This window comes from Barbus barbus, assembly GCF_936440315.1.
Source record: "Barbus barbus genome assembly, chromosome: 39".
Classification (NCBI taxonomy): domain Eukaryota; kingdom Metazoa; phylum Chordata; class Actinopteri; order Cypriniformes; family Cyprinidae; genus Barbus; species Barbus barbus.
Window position 1 is genome coordinate 3,684,576 of NC_136717.1, and position 18,476 is coordinate 3,703,051.

The 18,476-nt window shown below is 39.3% G+C and overlaps 1 protein-coding gene across 1 annotated transcript; it reads right to left on the reverse strand.

Annotated features, from left to right (window-relative positions):
• Positions 1–1,400: 1,400 nt before the first annotated feature.
• On the reverse strand, positions 1,401–17,925 carry LOC306858850 (uncharacterized protein). The gene is made up of 5 exons (XM_079399614.1): positions 17,703–17,925; positions 17,113–17,213; positions 15,191–16,881; positions 15,035–15,056; positions 1,401–4,105 (listed from the first exon to the last, which is right to left on the reverse strand). The coding sequence occupies exons 2-5, from the start codon at positions 17,210–17,212 to the stop codon at positions 2,355–2,357; spliced, it is 3,564 nt and encodes a 1,187-aa protein (XP_079255740.1). The 5' UTR covers position 17,213; positions 17,703–17,925; the 3' UTR covers positions 1,401–2,354.
• Between the last annotated feature and the right edge of the window lie 551 nt (positions 17,926–18,476).

Here is an 18,476-nt window from a genome sequence, read left to right on the forward strand (position 1 = left end):
AATGGGTAGGCGAGGGAAGAGAGGAGGATACTACAGAGGAAAGAAGGGAGGGGGAAAGGGAGCGTAGGTTGCGTCTGAAAGTAACCGGTAAGGGAGATGGTGGCACCTGAGTTGCAAAATGTAACGTAAATGTAATGAAGAAATGGTCAGAGATATGGAGTGGTTGTACCAGAATGTTATCTGTAGAACAATTGCGTGTATAAATTAAGTCGAGTTGGTTACCAGATTTGTGCGTGCTAGTAGTGGTGAGGCGTTTGAGATCAAATGAAGCTAGGAGTGACTGGAAGTCTGTAGCATAAGGCCTGTCTAGGTGGATGTTGAAATCGCCGAAGACTAAGAGTGGAGTCCCATCCTCCATGAAAGACGACAGCAGTCCGTCCAGCTCGTCTAGGAAGGTTGGTGGTATTTGGCCCGGCGGACGATAGAGTACCACAATCTGGAGTCTTATAGGAGCTGTCACAGTAACAGCATGCGATTCAAATGAGTTGAGATTGCCTAGGGGAGAGTGGGTAGAGTATTTCCAATTGTTAGAAATGAGCAAGCCAGTGCCCCCACCCCGGCCAACTTGCCTAGGGGTGTGAGAGAAAGAGAAATTGTGAGAGAGAGCAGCTGGGGTTGCCGTGTCTTCTGGACGGATCCAGGTCTCAGTCAAGCCCAGGATGCTGAGTGTGGAATGTAAGGAAAATGCAGAAATGAAGTCGGCTTTGTTGACAGCTGACTGGCAATTCCAAAGACCTACAGAGAAAGAAAGAGGTGCAGTGGAAGATGTAGAGATATTGCGCAGGTTGGCAGGGTTACGTGACCTTCTGCATGTATTTTTAGAGCGAGGTAGAGAGAGAACTGGAATGGTTTGGAAACACATGATAGAGGATAGGAAAGCGTGAGGGAAGATATAAGGATACTTAAGTGTGTGCTCGGTGTCGTTGCTCGGTCAAAGTCGCGCAGGAAAAAGTCGTCTGTCTTTACACTCGTTGGTCTTCACACGAGGAGGCTGAACGGAAGCGTCAGCGCTCTGACATCAACTAAATACAGTCTAAGAAACTAGAGTGAAAACAGCTGTTGCCGGCTTCTGATCAGCCCAGCCAATAAGGTTAAAGGACTGCTAGATAGCTCAAGACGAAACTAACACTTTGCACAAACACAAAGGCTCGTTCTCACCTGAGGCGCAAATTATTCTAATTTCCAGTAAGTGCAATTAACAGAAAAAACAGCGAAAATGCAGAGTAGAAATAGGTAGAAACTAACTATTCCTTCCTAGTAGCAAGTAAATTATTAAAACAACAGAACTTCAAACAAGTTATTCAAAACACTTACGCAGCTGTAGTCCGTCTCTGCTGGTGACAAATCGGCTTTCCCGATTTTTTTTTTGATGACGAAAGAGGATTTTATTTAATTGAAGTATGAGACTCCAGAAAAAAAATGCAGCCAAATTTTAATAATCAAAGGTAAAGAATATATCATAATACAATGATTATAATGAATAAAGATCAAATGAAAGAAGTACAACTATAATCTGAGCCTTTATCTTAGTATCATCTAATCATCTGAGTTATATAGTAGGCTATCTTATATGAGCAGGAAAGGAATATAGGAATCCCCTGAGTAGCAAGAGCAGAAAATGAAACTGTTAGGAATAGGAAGTAGGAGTAGGGTATTTCCCATTATTAAAAAGATGGACAATTTCAGTTTTTACACACTTTAGCAAAATAAGCAAATCTAGTCTGCAGACTTGTTTGTTTAGCTCTTACAGTGACGGAACCACAGTACATTCAGTGCAGTAGATTCTAAGAAAACATGGATCTAATCAAATGGAACATCATCTACAGAAATGATGTGAGATCTACAATTATGTAGCCAGGAAAGATGGTACAAATGACATATCAGTCAAAATAAGTGGTGCAAAAACAAGCCCTTAAAGAAAAACTCCAGTAATAACAATCCCTTATGTAATTAGCATATAACCTTAACGAAAAGAAAGAAGAATAGATAAGAAAGTATTACATTCTGAACAAAGGAGAAAACATGACCAATAAGAAATAAATCATCAAAACAACCTTTGACTTTCTTATACACTTGAAATATATAGAGATACAACGATATATACACAGAATGTTTAACACTACTTTCATTGATTCCAGTCATTCATTCTGAATGAACAACAAAATAATCATGCAAGTAAAATGACACAATCCCAAAACAGCATTCTCATGTAATCTGATCTCTTGTATCATACATAACATGTTTAATTCATTTAATACAACATCAGGTTTGGATATATGATTTTCTCTCTTTTCATTTAACGAGCTGTTGAAATACAGGTATGTTGTACATCATGCACAGAATTAAGACATTTTTTATTGTTTTTGATGTATGAAAGTGTTTTTAAGCTTAGTTTCTTCAACAAACTTTCTGACCAGGGCCATTGCTTTAAAGGAATCATCTTTTCTCGTTTCAGGTTTGAATTCTTTCAAATCCTCTGGAAGTGCTTCACCTGTGGAAACCTTACTGATGGTTTCTGCTTTCTTCCTGACTTCCATTAAAGACTGAATGCGATCTTGAAATCCATGCTTGGCTTCTTGTTTCTCAGACTCAATCATCAGATCAATGTAGTCAGGGGTGGAAAGAGGATTGGGCTTGAGAGCTATTTCCTGCAGCCACTCCAAGGACTTTTGAGATTGGTCAATTAGTCCAGTCACAATTTCCTGGACATCCTGCAGCTCATTTTCAAGTTCTTTAAAGATCTTTTCTTTTGACATGACCTCTCCACATGCATCCACAAATCGCTTTTTTAAATCCTGATAAGTTTCCTTTCTGTTTTCTTTGACATACGCAAATCTGTATTTCTGATTAAAGTGCACATTCCAAGCACACTTTCTGGGACAGACTGTACACTTTCCATCTGTCATGGCCACGCAACGATGTCTATCTTCGTCGTTTGGAATATCGCATGTATCATGACATGTGAAGTGACAAACTTGGCAGTAGCTCAAAAAGAAGCCTGTTTTGTTTTCAATCTGTTTTGGGACAGTTACTTCTATTTCATATTCAAAATCCTTGTTGGCATCCATTTCAGCTTTGTGCTGCTCCAGAGCAGCTCTTGTCTTCTTGATTTCATCCAGTTTTGTCAGACCAGCATTGATTTGGGGCTGGAGGCCTTCCACAAGCACTTCTAGCTGTTGCCGCTCCTTTAGGACCGCCCGTGTCAGAAACAGGCTCTTGGTTTTCATCGTGTTAAAAGATATGAAGAATTTCTTCATGCTAGAAAATCCCATCTTCCAGAACATTTGATCAAAGTTTTCACAATCAGAATCCTCATCCTCTGCAGATTTATTATTGGTAGCAAACACAGCAGAGTTGTTGAACTTGAAGTGAAGTGGTTCTCCAGACTCATTGGTAGAACATGGGACCTCAGAGACTTTAATGGCCTCAAGAACAGGAGGTGTTTTCCCATCTGCAAAGGTGACCATCATAAGGATGTTTTCAGCAATATCCTTCCCAAATATGGAAAGAATGGAGTCAAATATGTATTTCTGTGTGTGTGTCAGACGTGCAAGTGAAGCCTGTACTACAAAACACACAGCATCAATGCAGTCAATTCCCTCACGGGCAGAAAAGAACTCCCGAATCTGCGCAGTGATTTTCTGGTCATGTGAAATTCCTCTGGTGTCACCAAAGCCTGGTGTGTCCACAATAGTCAGAGTATATGGAACCTGGAAACCGTCCATGTGATTAATCTGATATGCCGTGATCTCTGATGTCTGACTTTCAGCCTGGGATTTCTGCTTCCCTTCATCTATTAGCACAAACCGGAAGTCGTCTTCCCATTGCACTCCCAGAATGTAGTTAATCATGCTGTTAATTAGAGTGGTTTTTCCTGCACCTGTGGCTCCAATCATCATAATGGTCTTGTTTGGTTTTGTGATATTTTTCCCAAATGTCCTTCTTCTGCAGAACCCATCACTGTTCTGCCATGTTTCATCCAGGTTGAGTTTAAATATTGGTAGGTTTTCATTGCTTCCGTCTTCTATTTTTCTGCTCCAGTTGTTCTTTATATTATGAGCAGATTGGCACAGTCTAGTTATCTTTTTCTGACCTTTCTCCATTGCTAGACAAAGGAAAAGGAAACAATTATTTGTATCTTCATGTGCAACATCATTAAAATGTCAAATGATTTAAAATTGTATCACTTGTCAATAATTAAATAATTTCTTGACAGGAAGAGTAACACAAAAAAACTGAATACACATTTAAACACTGGCACACGGGTTAGAAAACCTGTGATCACTGAAACAAAATTGACTACACCTGTGATTTCCAATGCATCAACTTGACTCTAAAATGGCCTATGAATACCATAACGTTCTGTATATTCGCTTGCTTATTGCTGCCATAAGTCTGCTCTTGTTCCAGGGGTTGGGGGTTGGTGAAATAACGTAAAAATTAAATTAATTTTTTAATTTAAAAAAAATAATTTTTTTATTTATAAAAAAATAAATGCCGTTTTGACGCTCTTTGATGTGGCTTGACAGACCGCTGCAGGTACAAATGTCAGCACGAAGAGAGGGAATGTGATCATGCCTTTCTCTTTTCTACTAGTTATAACGCAAATTAAACACAAATGAACATCTCTTGTCTCAAGTAATCTCTCAATCCGTTTTGAAACCGCGGAAAAATGGTAACAAAACAGCTTGTCAATAAAATGTCCCGAAGCAGCATTACTCTTACCTCAGGCAAGTCATTCAGTGTTCACAGTTCATCACTTTGCTAAAAAAAGAACTCTGGACAACACCATTTTGCTTAATATTTGCTCTGTATTAGCCTATATTGATTATAAATGTACTTTAACCTGTTAGTGATGTCTTAATTAGTGTATGTTTTAACTCTGTCATAAAATCAAAGAAACATTTCTATAATTAGACTTTGACATTTTGTATAAACTGCCTATGTGAAATTTACAATTTTGCATCCTTTTTTTTTTTTGATGATTGTATCTAAAATAAACAGAAATGTAATTGAATAGTTTGGGCTCTGTTGTTAATTGTAGCCTTTAATATTTTTGTAATGTTCAAGTCATAGGGCTCCCTATTTTATAGCATTAGCTGAGATAGATTTTTTTTGTCCTTAAGAAAATTGTAATTATAATTGAATTTATTTAAAGACAGAGCCACAAATTGTTAATAAACCACTGTTTAATAAAAATAAAAAAGCTATTTTATGTTTTTTTCCCCTTGCTCTACCAAAAATGTCTTTCAAAACTGCAAAACTAAGGTACTGAACCATCATTTTTGTGTACCATTACATCCCTAATGTTTTCAATAACATTATGTATATTAGGTATTATGTCTAAAAATAGTCTGTTATTAGAGTAGCTAAAGTTTTCTTCATTTAAAAAGGGCTACGCAGCAGCGTCTTGGGTGGCAGAAAGAGAGAATGTGTGCAGTGCTGATTTACAGTCATTAATAATATGTGCTTGTCTTAATAGTCAAATAAACCAATGTATGATACATATTATGATATACTAAATGTTCTTTTTTTCTCCTTTTTCCTGACAGACTGTGAGTGAGAGACTGGTGAGACTTACTGAAACTATTAACCCTTTAGGCGCCAGGGTTTTTTGGAAAAAATGCAGGATTTTGACATCAAGATTTCAAAAGCTTGTGGCTTGAAAGGGCTTAAAGATAGAGATCTACTGTAAATTAGAAAAATGTTGGGCATGACCGAAAGTTTATGTGGGGTGTAAATATACTCATCTAATTTGCATATTATGACGTCATCAGGGGCGGCCCTCTTGAATTTCATAATATTTAGGAAATAGTAGATATTGAATTGGTTTGATTTTTTTGTTTGTTTTATTTTGTCTTTTTCTCCTCATTCCAAATGATCAGAAAAGAGGAAACCAACAATAAAACAGGAGAAAGTACTAAATTATTACTATATTACTATACTATAGTAGTAAAACGCATGTGAACAGTAGCCTACTTTTTGATCAGTTCATCAGTAATATTCAGGAAATAATAGATATTGAATGGATGTTTGAACTTATTTGCATGTTGTTGTTGTTTTTTTGTCTTTTTATCCTCATTCCAAATGATCAGGAAAAGAGGAAATCAACAGTAAAACAGGAGAAAGTAGTAAATTATTACTATATTACTGTGCCATAGTAAAGTACATGTGCCTATTTTTTGATCAGTTGACCAGCTATCTGCCCAATCAGGTATCTATGTGACAGTTTATAGTTCTTGAGAGTATGGTACCTCTCATTGCATGGCACAGCGTACAGATCTACCCCAAACTGACTGCACCTGCACCTGCACCTGTACTGTCTGCCGGCAGCCCTTAGAGCGCGTGCGATCAGAACAAACAGCGCAATCTGGCCGATCATCAGAGAGCAACAGCTCTCCTATGGACACTAAGACCACGTCCACCCCTGCCACCCCCATCCCCGTTGGGCAAAGTGTTGAAATGATCACTTGTTTGTGCTTTGTGAACGATCGCGCCTTGTGCAGCGGCACCTTTGCGCGGAAAAGATGTACCGGGAGAAGCGCGATCATTAGACGGCCGATCGTCATTTCCAAAAGGCAAATATTCCCCTTCAGAGTCAGAATCGGCGAATGACGTTTGCAACACATCCTCACAGTACAACTTTTTATTAGCCTTTTGGCGATTTTCTCTCACAAATTTACTCAGACGCTATGAACTGAATTGCTTCCGCATCAATGACACGATAGCTCACTTACTCTGCTATTTCCTCGAACAATTTTGGTCTAGAATCAAAGTACTACATGTCTGCCATCTAGTGGAAGGGAATACAAATGAGCCATTACACCAGATTAGGAACTACAGCCCATTTCATGAAGTATGACGTCTTGTCGCAATTTTGCAACTTTGGCGCTTAGAGGGTTAATTATTGTACATTTATTCACTCATTTGACATTTACAAAATAGTGCACTTCTGTTATGTTCTGTACTTCTATCATTAAAATTCTATTATAAACAAAAGAAATGACTGAATATAAAAAAATGACTTGAATGTTTGTGTTTAAGATTTACTGTGTAATGGGTATTTTAATAAAAAAAATAGGTGTGGTGTAAATATGGTTAAATAATGGCTTTTGGTGTATCATCCACATAAGGGCCATCAGCCCTTTCCAGAACTCAACCATAGAAGAATACCATATGAGATCCATATATCAGCCACTTCTTTTTTCATGATTGGGCTCATTTTGGGTTGGGTTATGGTACTGTTTTGGTTCAGTTCTGTCTAAAAAGATGTGGACCAGTTCTGGGCCGGGGGAACACGTACTAATCAGGGGTGCGTTTCCCGAACAAGGACGTAACTCGCTGATTAACCACCATAGTACGATGCATTGTTTTGGAAACAAACTAGCTAATCACGACTGTTTCCCGAACACGGTCGCATCTCCATCGTTTGAACCGCATTAGTTCAACAATAGGGCCATTGTTAATGACGTCACACGCATGTGGTGGAGGAATAACTTATGCCAGAGATCTCTGAGATGCTGCTGTATTGAACATGGCACCTATTCTGACTAATTTACTATTTTTTGTTTCCTGTCATTTTGCTTTATTTGATGTTTGATTCATCGCGGGTTAATTCTTACGTCATACTCCGGGGTTCTCGTAGGCATTTATGCACATGCACACTTTTCAAAAACGGCGCTTACAATGGACGAGCAAAAATAGATAATTAAAAACCATTTATATTTAGATAGAATGGAAGATACAGATAGTACTGCATGTTAGCTTGCTTGTTGTGCCCAAGAGCATGTTTAATTAAGCCCATATATCTTACTAACAAGAAACTATGCTTCTAACCACAGGTCGAGAGCTGTAGTTCCAACCACGTAAGTTTGTGACGCTGATTGCGAACGTTCGTTTGAACTATGGTTTCGGGAAACACCAAGTCGTTAAACTATGCTGGTAACGATGGAACTTGTGACCATAGTTGGCTTACGATGCTTTTGGGAAACGCACCCCTGGGCCACACTTAAGCTGTTGATATGGGCCAGATCTGGGCCAAAGAAAATTTGCTGAATGGTGGCATTTGTGTAGTCCGGTCCTGTTCGCCACATTTAAATAAACCATAAATATACATTATTTTGGCCACACTAAGCCTTAAGTGAGTTATGCATCAACAATACTCAACATATTGTAAAGAGAAATTGTAAAATGTTCTCCCTAAATGTTCAAATAAGTTCCAGAAATGTGTCCTACTTGGTAAAATCATCCTGACCCAGGTTTTGCACAAGCAGCAATTAAAATGTCACATAAATATTTAAATACACATTCCATCCTCTACAGTATTTATATTATAATATTGTGCAGGAAAGACAGATCCGATCGTTATCTGACGTTGCCAAGTGTAAACGTGCCGTGTTCTGATTGACTGGCGTTACGATCTGTTTTATTGGATCGCAGTGATCGCATGTTAATGCCAAGTGTAAACGCAGCCAAAGAGAACATACAGGAACTTAAGTACTCAGACCAAACAAGGATAATTAACTAGGCACACCTGAACAGAATAATACTATCAACACAACAAGGGAAATAGTGCAAAAGGAAAACAAAGTCCAAATGAACAGAAACTGTGACCATAAGCAGGCCTATAGCCAGCTATTACGTCACCGAGGTCCGGACTTCGGTAAATTTTTCATGTTCAAAAATAAAATTTCTGAATGGCTAATTTGTTGTTAAACTCATCATATGAATGTCTGCACTTATAATTCAGTTTAGACCGTTTGCATGAATAATTAACAACTGATAAAATGATCCACTCCTTACCTATAGTAAAGTATTAACAAATTTGAATGTTCACATCATTGTGGCTCGATCGACAAAGGCTAATCAGGATGCCCCCCCCCCCCCCCCCCCCCCCATCACATAATTTGTGGCAACATATGAGGGCCACTTCAGGCTCACAGCCACATTAGCCAGTGCTTAGTACTAACCATCTCTTCGCCAAAACTGTACATATTAATATACCTGGTTTACACCCTGATTAGCCTTTGTCGATCGAGCCACATTTTTGCCAAAGGTGGCCCACATTTGGTTGGCACTGTTTGGCCCTATTTTTGAAGAAGGCTGAGACTGTATGGGGTGGGTAGCAATATATTGCTTGTTTTTTACAGAGCTATGTTTGAAAGTCTCATTCGCTATGGAATCACAGTCTGGTTTGGAAACTTGTCTCATATCCACAAAACAGCCATGGAAATCAATATGAGCCTATATAGACTTTATATGAACAGGCAGTGATGAGAAGGGCAATAAGTATCAGCACTGATCCCGATCATCCTCTTTTTAGCAAATATCAGGAAAGAGACTGAGAATGCCTGTGTGTAAAACTAATAGACTGAAGCTTTCATTTGTTCCTGCCTCGAGAAAACTGTTGAATTCTAACAAGAACAACGCACCTATAGCACTTTACTGTGTTTTGCATTTACTAACATTACACACTGTTATATTTTAATGTATGCTCTTAATTGTTTTATTTAATCTGTTTTGTCTATTATTATTCTATGTATTATTGTTTAGAGCAACACTGTAGCACTTTGCCCGAGACAAAATTCCTTTCGGGGACAAATAGAGTTTATCCTTATCATGTGTGATTTGATACATTTGGACCATTTTTGCTATTTTACATGTGGGCCACTTCAGGCTTACATCCATTTTGCACGGGCCATAAGAAGGCCAGCAGTGTCGTATCATTGCCTTAAGTGGCCCGCATCCGCATGCTATCTGGGAAGGCAGAAAGTACTTTCTAATACATTTCTTTTATTGCACAGATGGATATTTCATTGTCATAATATAGTTTTCACCCCCTCTCCCTAGTATCTATCGTTGAACAGGTGATTGATATTCCCATTCGCACGTAATCCTGTTACCCTTTACCATGATCATATGACATAAATATAACACATTAACTCTTCCTGTCTACTACACATACAGTGGGGAAAGAAATTATTCGATCCCCTGATGATTTTGTACGTTTGCCCACTGACAAAGAAATGATCAGTCTATAATTTTAATGGTAGGTTTATTTGAACAGTGAGAGATAGAATAACGCATTTCAAAAAAGTTATAAATTGATTTGAATTTCGCAAAACATGACTTAGTACTTGGTGGCAAAACCCTTGTTGGCAATCACAGAGGTCAGACGTTTCTTGTAGTTGGCCACCAGGTTTGCACACATCTCAGGAGGGATTTTGTCCCACTCCTCTTTGCAGATCCTCTCCAAGTCATTAAGGTATAGAGGCTGATGTTTGGCAACTCGAACCTTCAGCTCCATTCACAGATTTTCTATGGGATTAAGGTCTGAAGTAGAGGGTGACACGGGAGTGGATTTTCAAACCTCTCCTGTCCTACTCCCACAAAAAAAACAGGGAAAATCCCGTCCCGTTCCACTCCAGGAAAAATTACTCCCATTCCCTCTCACTCCCGTGTTTTTTTTGTTGTTTTTTTTGGCCGAAATCCGTCAGTTACAGTAAAAAATATAGTACAGATCACAGCGTGCCCACCTTAGTTGAATAAAAACCCAGAATGTAGTTTTTTGTTATTATATTGAACTGAAAGCCAGCTCATGCACAGTGTTGCACACATTTAATGTAAATCAAAAATGCTAACACATGTTTTCTATTTGGAATTCTTTTTGAAAGTAGTTAAAGTAGACATTTCACTCTCTATAGATATATTTGTCAAAGACAGAGTTTCGAAGTTTCTCGCTCAAGTTCACAGAGACCTAAAGCGCATCCTGTTTGCTTTAAAGCACAACGCTTCGTTGTTATTCTGAGTGCACACAAATAAACGTAGAGTCTTTACAGATTCGAAAGATGTATTAAGCCCGGCTCACACTGTGCGATTTTGGCCACGATTTGTTCGTCTGAGACAAAATTTGAAAATCCTAAAAGATTCCTATAATCCTAGGCTAAAATCGGTCGTCTAGATCGCTGGTTTGACATGTTCACCGACAGCCGATTAATGGCCGTTGCGATCAATTTTTTCCTCCGATTAAATTCTGGCAGTGTCAGAAGATTTCAGACACTTTCCTGCAGTGTGACATCTCCTACGACGACCGTCAAACCAAGAACCAATAGGAGCACTGAACTTGATGACGCAATTAGCGCGACAATTTCAAACCATTCATTATTTGTAAAAACAATATATGTACAAGGTAAAGTTTACTTAAAGTTTATTTATTAAGGGGCAGGATGTTTAAACTCGAATAACAAAATTACCTCAAGTTCGCTCTGTAGAACTGGAAGTCCATAAAGTCCTCTTTTGCCCAGCCATGACTTGCTCCACACACGTCGTCTTTTTCGTTTTTTTTTTTTTTTACATCAAGGCATGTAATTAATAAAACTAACGCTACACGTTGCTGTTGTTTGCTAGCTGCCATTATAGCGAGAGAACGCGGGTCACGTATTGATGACGTAAAACTCTGGACAAGTCTTCTTGAGTACGTCCGTTTTTGAAAAAAAAAAAAAAGTACGTCCGTTTTTGTCGCGTCTTGACTGTCGTACAGTCTGACATTAAGACAACTGAGATCCTACAGTCTGACATGGGCATCATGTTCGTACAGTGTGACAAGCAGCAATCGCAAAAGACTATTAAAAATCATACAGTGTGAGCCCGGCTTTAGGCTACTTTTATCTGTATGACCAAAAATTATACAGAGATTTTAAGAGCAAGTGAGCACACCGGCGCCTGTCCTGCAGCGAGAGCGTGCTATTCAGCTTCCAGTCTCCACACAAACACTTCAGTAGCACACATTTCTCTAGGTTAACATCACATTGAGCAGCCATGTAAAGTTGCTACTACATCTTTTAGATGAAAAGCCATATTTGAGGTCGATGAATGATAGGTGAGCGTTTGGATATTACCACATAGACCAGCCTTTATCAATCTGTCCGTCACGGACTGCGTCATTCACTTAAACAGGAGGAGAGCATAAAGAGACAGGGCAACTAGAATTGAGTTCAGAATTAAAATATACAGTTTATAGTTTATTTATATAAACGGTATATTTGTGTATAAAGTTGGGTATATCATTACTATTCCCAGTCCTAAAAACCATCTCAATATATTTTTACAGCTCTTCTCTCATGAGCTCTGATAAAAACAGGTTGATTTGCCTGTCTAATTAATATTCATGAGCCTCTCTTCTGATTGGCCTGTTGTTTTCTGAGTGGTGCACGTCTAGGCCAACCACAGGTAACTAGGGTCATGTAGGGCCAACGTCACAATTGACCGTTCGCAAAGAGCTTGATTGACAGGCGATCTGACCAATCAGAACGCGTATATTATGTGCCACCGCTGCTATCCGCCATCTTGCCCGACAGATACGGCCTGTCTCCATAGAAATACATGTTAAAACAGGGTAAAAAAGATTGACTGAATTGCATCTTTTTTAATATAACTGAATATAAATATGTGGAGGGTTAAGCTGTGCTGTTGTTGGCTGCCACGGTAACGGTAATAAGCTGAGGTATTCCTTTATATACTTTATATACCAGAAAATCTGTCATGTCCGGCGCAGTATGCATGGCTTAAATTCTCACTCAGTTAAATACTGAGTGAGAAATAATAAAATAGAATGATAAGAGCACACGTTTTAACATATTGTGGACAAAATCCAGTGAACTTCGCCCCGAATGGGAGCTTTATACGCACATGTGCGCTCATCTGATTTCAATGCAGCTCTCCTCGCGTCGCTTCATGTCATCTTCCCTCTCATTAAACTATGATTTCAACTATTTACTGCAAAAACACCATCACTTAGACAGCCATCGGAAAAGACCACTGGAACCAGCTGAGCCCATTCAATCTGACTTGCTGCGGTTTGGAACTGAACTACTGGTTTGTTGGCCAGAGGAGAATTGGCCCCCCGACTGAGCCTGGTTTCTCCCAAGGTTTTTTTCTCCATTCTATCACCGATGGAGTTTTGGTTCCTTGCCGCTGTCGCCTCTGGCTTGCTTAGTTGGGGACGCTTCATTTCCAGCGATATCGCCGACCTTATTGCAAAGACACTATTTAAACTTATTGACACATTATTTTCCTTTTGTGATATTGTGCAGTGCTTTGACACAATTTGCATTGTAAAAAGCGCTATATAAATAAAGGTGACTTGACTTGACTTGACTGTGACACTCTTAAGTGATGAAACTATGGTGCTTTGTACTTTTTTAAAACCATTTTTATAGGTTTCACGTTATATTATTGGCTCGGAAAATGTCCATGACCGGTAGCTGCAGCTGTATCCCTTCAAGCCTTAACCACAAATCAGACAGAAGAGCATTAACTTCGGTGGACTTTCACTTGAAAATGGTGTGTTCCGCGGTTGAAATAAAACACTTTCTGATGTTTGTTCACGTGTTTGAACAGAGGCAATACAGTGATCTGTCATGACACACTGAAGAGCCACAAAACGGTATTTATTGTTTGAATTTCTTTTAAAAATGACTCAATTTAAAAGCTGAGGGTCCTGAGACCTTGTTTCATATCAGAAGTAACCTGCTTTGTCTTCTCTGTCGGTGTGTTGTCAGTTTCCTCTTTGCTCTGCGATGTATTTTTCACTGCGTGAGAACATGTGTGTAGTGTGAGAACGGCATTGTTTGTCGGTCATGGCAACAGTAACTAAGGGTGGGTGGGTTTTGTGAACGGTAAATTGGTCAATTACATCACCACACTAAGATGCAAGCAAAACAAACAATAGGAAAACTGGAGGCGGCCAATTCAAACCAGCACAGATTCAGCTACATAAAGAGCTTAAAATATCATCTTGTTGTGATGTTGGGTGCCAGAATCTACGTAATACAGCCTCAAATTAGAAATTTGATCACATACCTGATGCCACTGCTAGACAAAAAACTGACTACAGCTGTGGTTAAACGCGATAAAACGAGCGGACTGGACAGAAACCATTGTCAAAAATGCTCGTGTTTGCAGCGCACACTTCTTATCAGAAAAGTTTCAATAAAGTATTGTCCTTTGTGGTTATGGGCACGTCTGAAGATTTCTTGCATCTCACCACTGTCGTGTATGAAATAATATCAGTGTGCATGTGTGCAAGTGACGTCACCCGCGGAAGTGCAAGTGTCTGAGAGTGCAAATCTGAGCGTGCAAGTGTCTGAGAGTGCAAGTGTCTGAGAGTGCAAATCTGAGCGTGCAAGTGTCTGAGAGTGCAAGTCTGAGAGTGCAAGTGTCTGAGCGTGCACGTGTCTGAGAGTGCAAGTGTCTGAGAGTGCAAATCTGAGCGTGCAAGTGTCTGAGAGTGCAAGTCTGAGAGTGCAAGTCTGAGAGTGCAAGTGTCTGAGCGTGCAAGTGTCTGAGCGTGCAAGTGTCTGAGAGTGCAAGTGTCTGAGCGTGCAAGTGTCTGAGAGTGCAAGTGTCTGAGCGTGCAAGTGTCTGAGCGTGCAAGTGTCTGAGAGTGCAAGTGTCTGAGCGTGCAAGTGTCTGAGCATGCAAGTGTCTGAGAGTTTAAGTGTCTGAGAGTGCAAGTGTCTGAGAGTGCACGTGTCTGAGCGTGCAAGTGTCTGAGAGTGCAAGTGTCTGAGCGTGCAAGTGTCTGAGAGTGCAAGTGTCTGAGCGTGCAAGTGTCTGAGCATGCAAGTGTCTGAGAGTTTAAGTGTCTGAGAGTGCAAGTGTCTGAGTGTGCAAGTCCAAGTCTGCAGCCAGACCCTTCTCCATTTTTACGGAAGTCACAAGGGCTCGTGAAAAGGCACAGCTACTTTATGCAGGCTGTGTGCACTTTACTGTGGACTGACTAATTTGAAACTTACAGTATATGGTAGTTACATAGCCCCTAAACCTCTGTTATCATGAAAAAAGCCAGGAAATTTCAGTTTTGACAATATGGGACCTTTAAAATTATAGACTGATCATTTCTTAGTCAGTGGGCAAACGTACAAAATCAGCAGGGGATGAAATATTTTTTTCCCAACTGTATTTATGGCATTTAGCATGTGTAGACTTAAAATGTGATTAAATATCAGGTAAGCAAAAAAAGTATATGACTCACCTGCACTGCTCTTCATATTTCTCTGAAAAACACATTTGATACTGATCAAAAACTGTTCTGAAACTACCAATAAGAGAAGTTAAGTATAAAGTACTCAAGACACTCTAATAAAGCTGCATATGTTTCCAGTTATTTAATAAATGCATGTCTTCATACCCCTGTCTCGACTGTGATCACGTCACTCTCTATGGTGTAGTTGAGTTTCCCCACCGCAGCACATTTGATCTTATACTCAGTTTCTTCTCTCAAATCAGTCAGAGTAACTGTGTCTTGATCTTTCAGCACAGGTTCAGATGTCCAGACTGTGTCCTGCTTTGCTTTATACAGTAATCTGAGCTCCACCGTCTCAGGACATGATGAAGGAACCACCTTCAGAACCACACTCTGACCTTTGACCTCTTCAGTGACTGGACAGACTGGTTTGAATGGAGGAGTAAAGCAAACATCATCATCACATTCACTTTCATACAGAAGAATGCAGGAGCCAGGATTATTCACAATTTCCTTTGAGGACACAATAAACTTTGCTGGTTTACAGTCCTTTGAATTCATCAGGTTCTTAAATAGCTCCAAGTTTCTCTTCATGGTCTTTCGGATCTCAGCAGTGAGCCAAGACTTTTGCTTGAAATCAGGGCTTATCTCTACATTTTCTTCTTTTGTTGAAGACCTCAGATAGACCTTTTGTTTAGGAAGGATCATGTCTGAGCAGTTCAACGACGTGAATGTGTAACTGACCAGATTTCCAACCTCCAGATCCATCAAAATGACATCTATGTTGTTTTCCACCTGTGCACCACAATCCTTCAGCTGTCTGAGGACTGTTTTAATGATCTCAGACTCTCTTGCTCTCTCTTTCAGCCATTCTGTGAGGTCACTTTCATTGAATGGAGATTCTTCATGTTCTTGTAGAAGATCATTCAATGCTGTTTCCTTCATCAAGTCTCCGCGGATGTTTGGCAGCAGAGAGCCGAGCTTCTTCATGAGTCTCAACTTGTACTTGTAGCAGTTTTGCTTCATTTGCAGGATTTTATCATGAAATGCAGCAAAAGTCACAGCAGGAGAGTCTTCCAGAAGATCACTGCATTTCATCTCGGCTGTATTTAAGCTCTCAACCACTGATTCAGTTTCTTGGATTAGATCCATGCTGATGTGTTTCTGAAGTTTTGAAGCTCTTGAGTGAAGTTTGTGCAGAGGATAAAGCCAAACTCTTAGAGGAACCGCCAGCTCTTGGTTTTCTTTCAGCAGATTCGGAAGATCAGCAAAAACCTTCATCGCATCTTCAAAAGTGGTCGGGTTAGACGGCAGCTGGAAGTCACCATAAAATGTACAAGTGAAGTCTTTGACTGCAGTTTTATCTTTGTCATTCATGTTCAGGTCAGCGTTTGCATCTATTGATATGACACCCATCAGTTTCTCTAGAGCCACTTTTACTTCTCCTTTAACTGTGCTTTTGTCCTCATCTGAAGAAACTTGTCTATCAAACACAAAGCAGGCATCTGCTCCATACAGTATTCCTGTTACTACATGTGTGGCAATGTCATTAACATCATCAGGAATATTTTCAGAAGGCAACTGATTCACGGTCAGTTCTTTAAACTCGCTGGTTGAATAATAATGTAGCGTCAGTCTCTGCTGTATGAAAGACTTCTTGGTGTCTTTGAGATACTTTGCTGCTCCACTAACCTGGACGAGTCCACCTAAGACACTCAGGTTCAGTCCACCTTCAATATTTAGTAAGTTAGATTTGTCCTTAATGGAGTCTGAAGCTGTGACATTGAAATTTGTATTAATCTGGGGACGAGAGCAAGTATTCTGCTCCAGCTGTTCTTTATTCCAAAATCTGATTCCTGTGGGAAAAAAGTTTTTTAACTCAACAGCTCTATAAATAAAATATTTAAATTGCACATGTTCACCGCTAGGTGGGGATATGTTCCTTCACATATTTTTTTGACATATTCCTTCTCCATTTCAAAGAGTCTTTTATGGGGTTATTAGTTTTTTTAGATTATTCACTTGTATTAAACAAATGGAAGTATTATTATTTTCCTTATATCTCTCTGTAAAGGCTGCTTTAGTACCTGCTATTAACTCGTCGTTTCTGCAGTCATACAGCATGCCGAGCTGGAAGGGTCTTCCAAGAGCTGCTGTTTTTATCAGATTCACTCCCACTGTGTCCATGCTAAAGACAACCAGATGAGAAAAATATGAGTTAGTGAGGTTACAGTAAATGTGAACTTGCACATAATGCATTAAAAGAGATTGTATCTATGGATTCACATAGATAGGTTTGTTCAACTCAAATGTGATTGTTTGTCTTTATATTTATGCTGTAGACATGCTGCAGCCACAACACTAGATGACAACACTTATCAGCAACTGTTAGCGAGGGCTAAACCAGCTAATGATGAAATTCCTGGTTTGCACCAATGCACTGAAAAATAAAGCTGAATGCAGCACTGACATTATTTAATGATTATTTTTTTTCCTATTGATTTCCTCTATTTATATTCATGTAGCCTAATGGTGATCCATTTAATATCAGTTTATTCATGTTCAAGGATAAAGATTTCAGATTATCTATCTATAGAGAGAAACTGACAGATACTTGGTTAATGGTAACACTGTAAATGAGTAGCTCTGGTTTTAGCCTGATGCTAATTTCACTTACCTTCAGTGTTTTTTTCAGAGCTCTTTCTTCCGTTTATCTTTTTGTTGAGGAGTTGAAGCTTTTGTCATTAGATTCAGATATAAATATGATATAAAAGTCACACTGTTTAAGTGTTTCTATTTAAAGACTTTAAATGTTGATCTGATCTGATTTTCCTTCTGTGCTGAAATGCTGAGATTCTGCCATGAGAAGCTTCTCAACTTTCACTTTCTGTTTCATGTATACTCCACCCTATAGAAGCAAACTTGCCGTTTTAAAATAACAGACCAAAAAAAAAAAAACCCAGTAACATTCTATAGAGCATGAAGATTGACATTAAATTTTTTTTAATGCAACTTAAGTCAGATAACATGTTTTGTCTTTTCATTGTGCCACTGAACTACGTTCCTTTGTGTATTTCCTTGGGTGTAATTCCCAGGGTGGCATAGTTACTATTATTATAGCTCAGATATACAGAAAGTATCGCTCATGTCTCTCTCTCTCTCTCTCTCTCGCTCTCTCTCTCTCACACACACACACACACACGTTGGCCTTGTGCAAGAGATGGATTATGATGTTGAGAGTCGTGAGTTTGAGGCCTTGTGGGCTTTGTTTGCTCACTTAGCTGCTTTTGAGGCAATTAGTTGGGGCTTGTCAACTCTTTAAAATGCCCATTTCTTTATGGTACAGTCACTGAGTACAGATAGACACGGCTAACGTCTTTGAGATAATGTCAGGAGCTCTGCGGTGGTGTTATGTGTAGGAGAGCAGCTCCTCATTCCTGTGATAACCTTT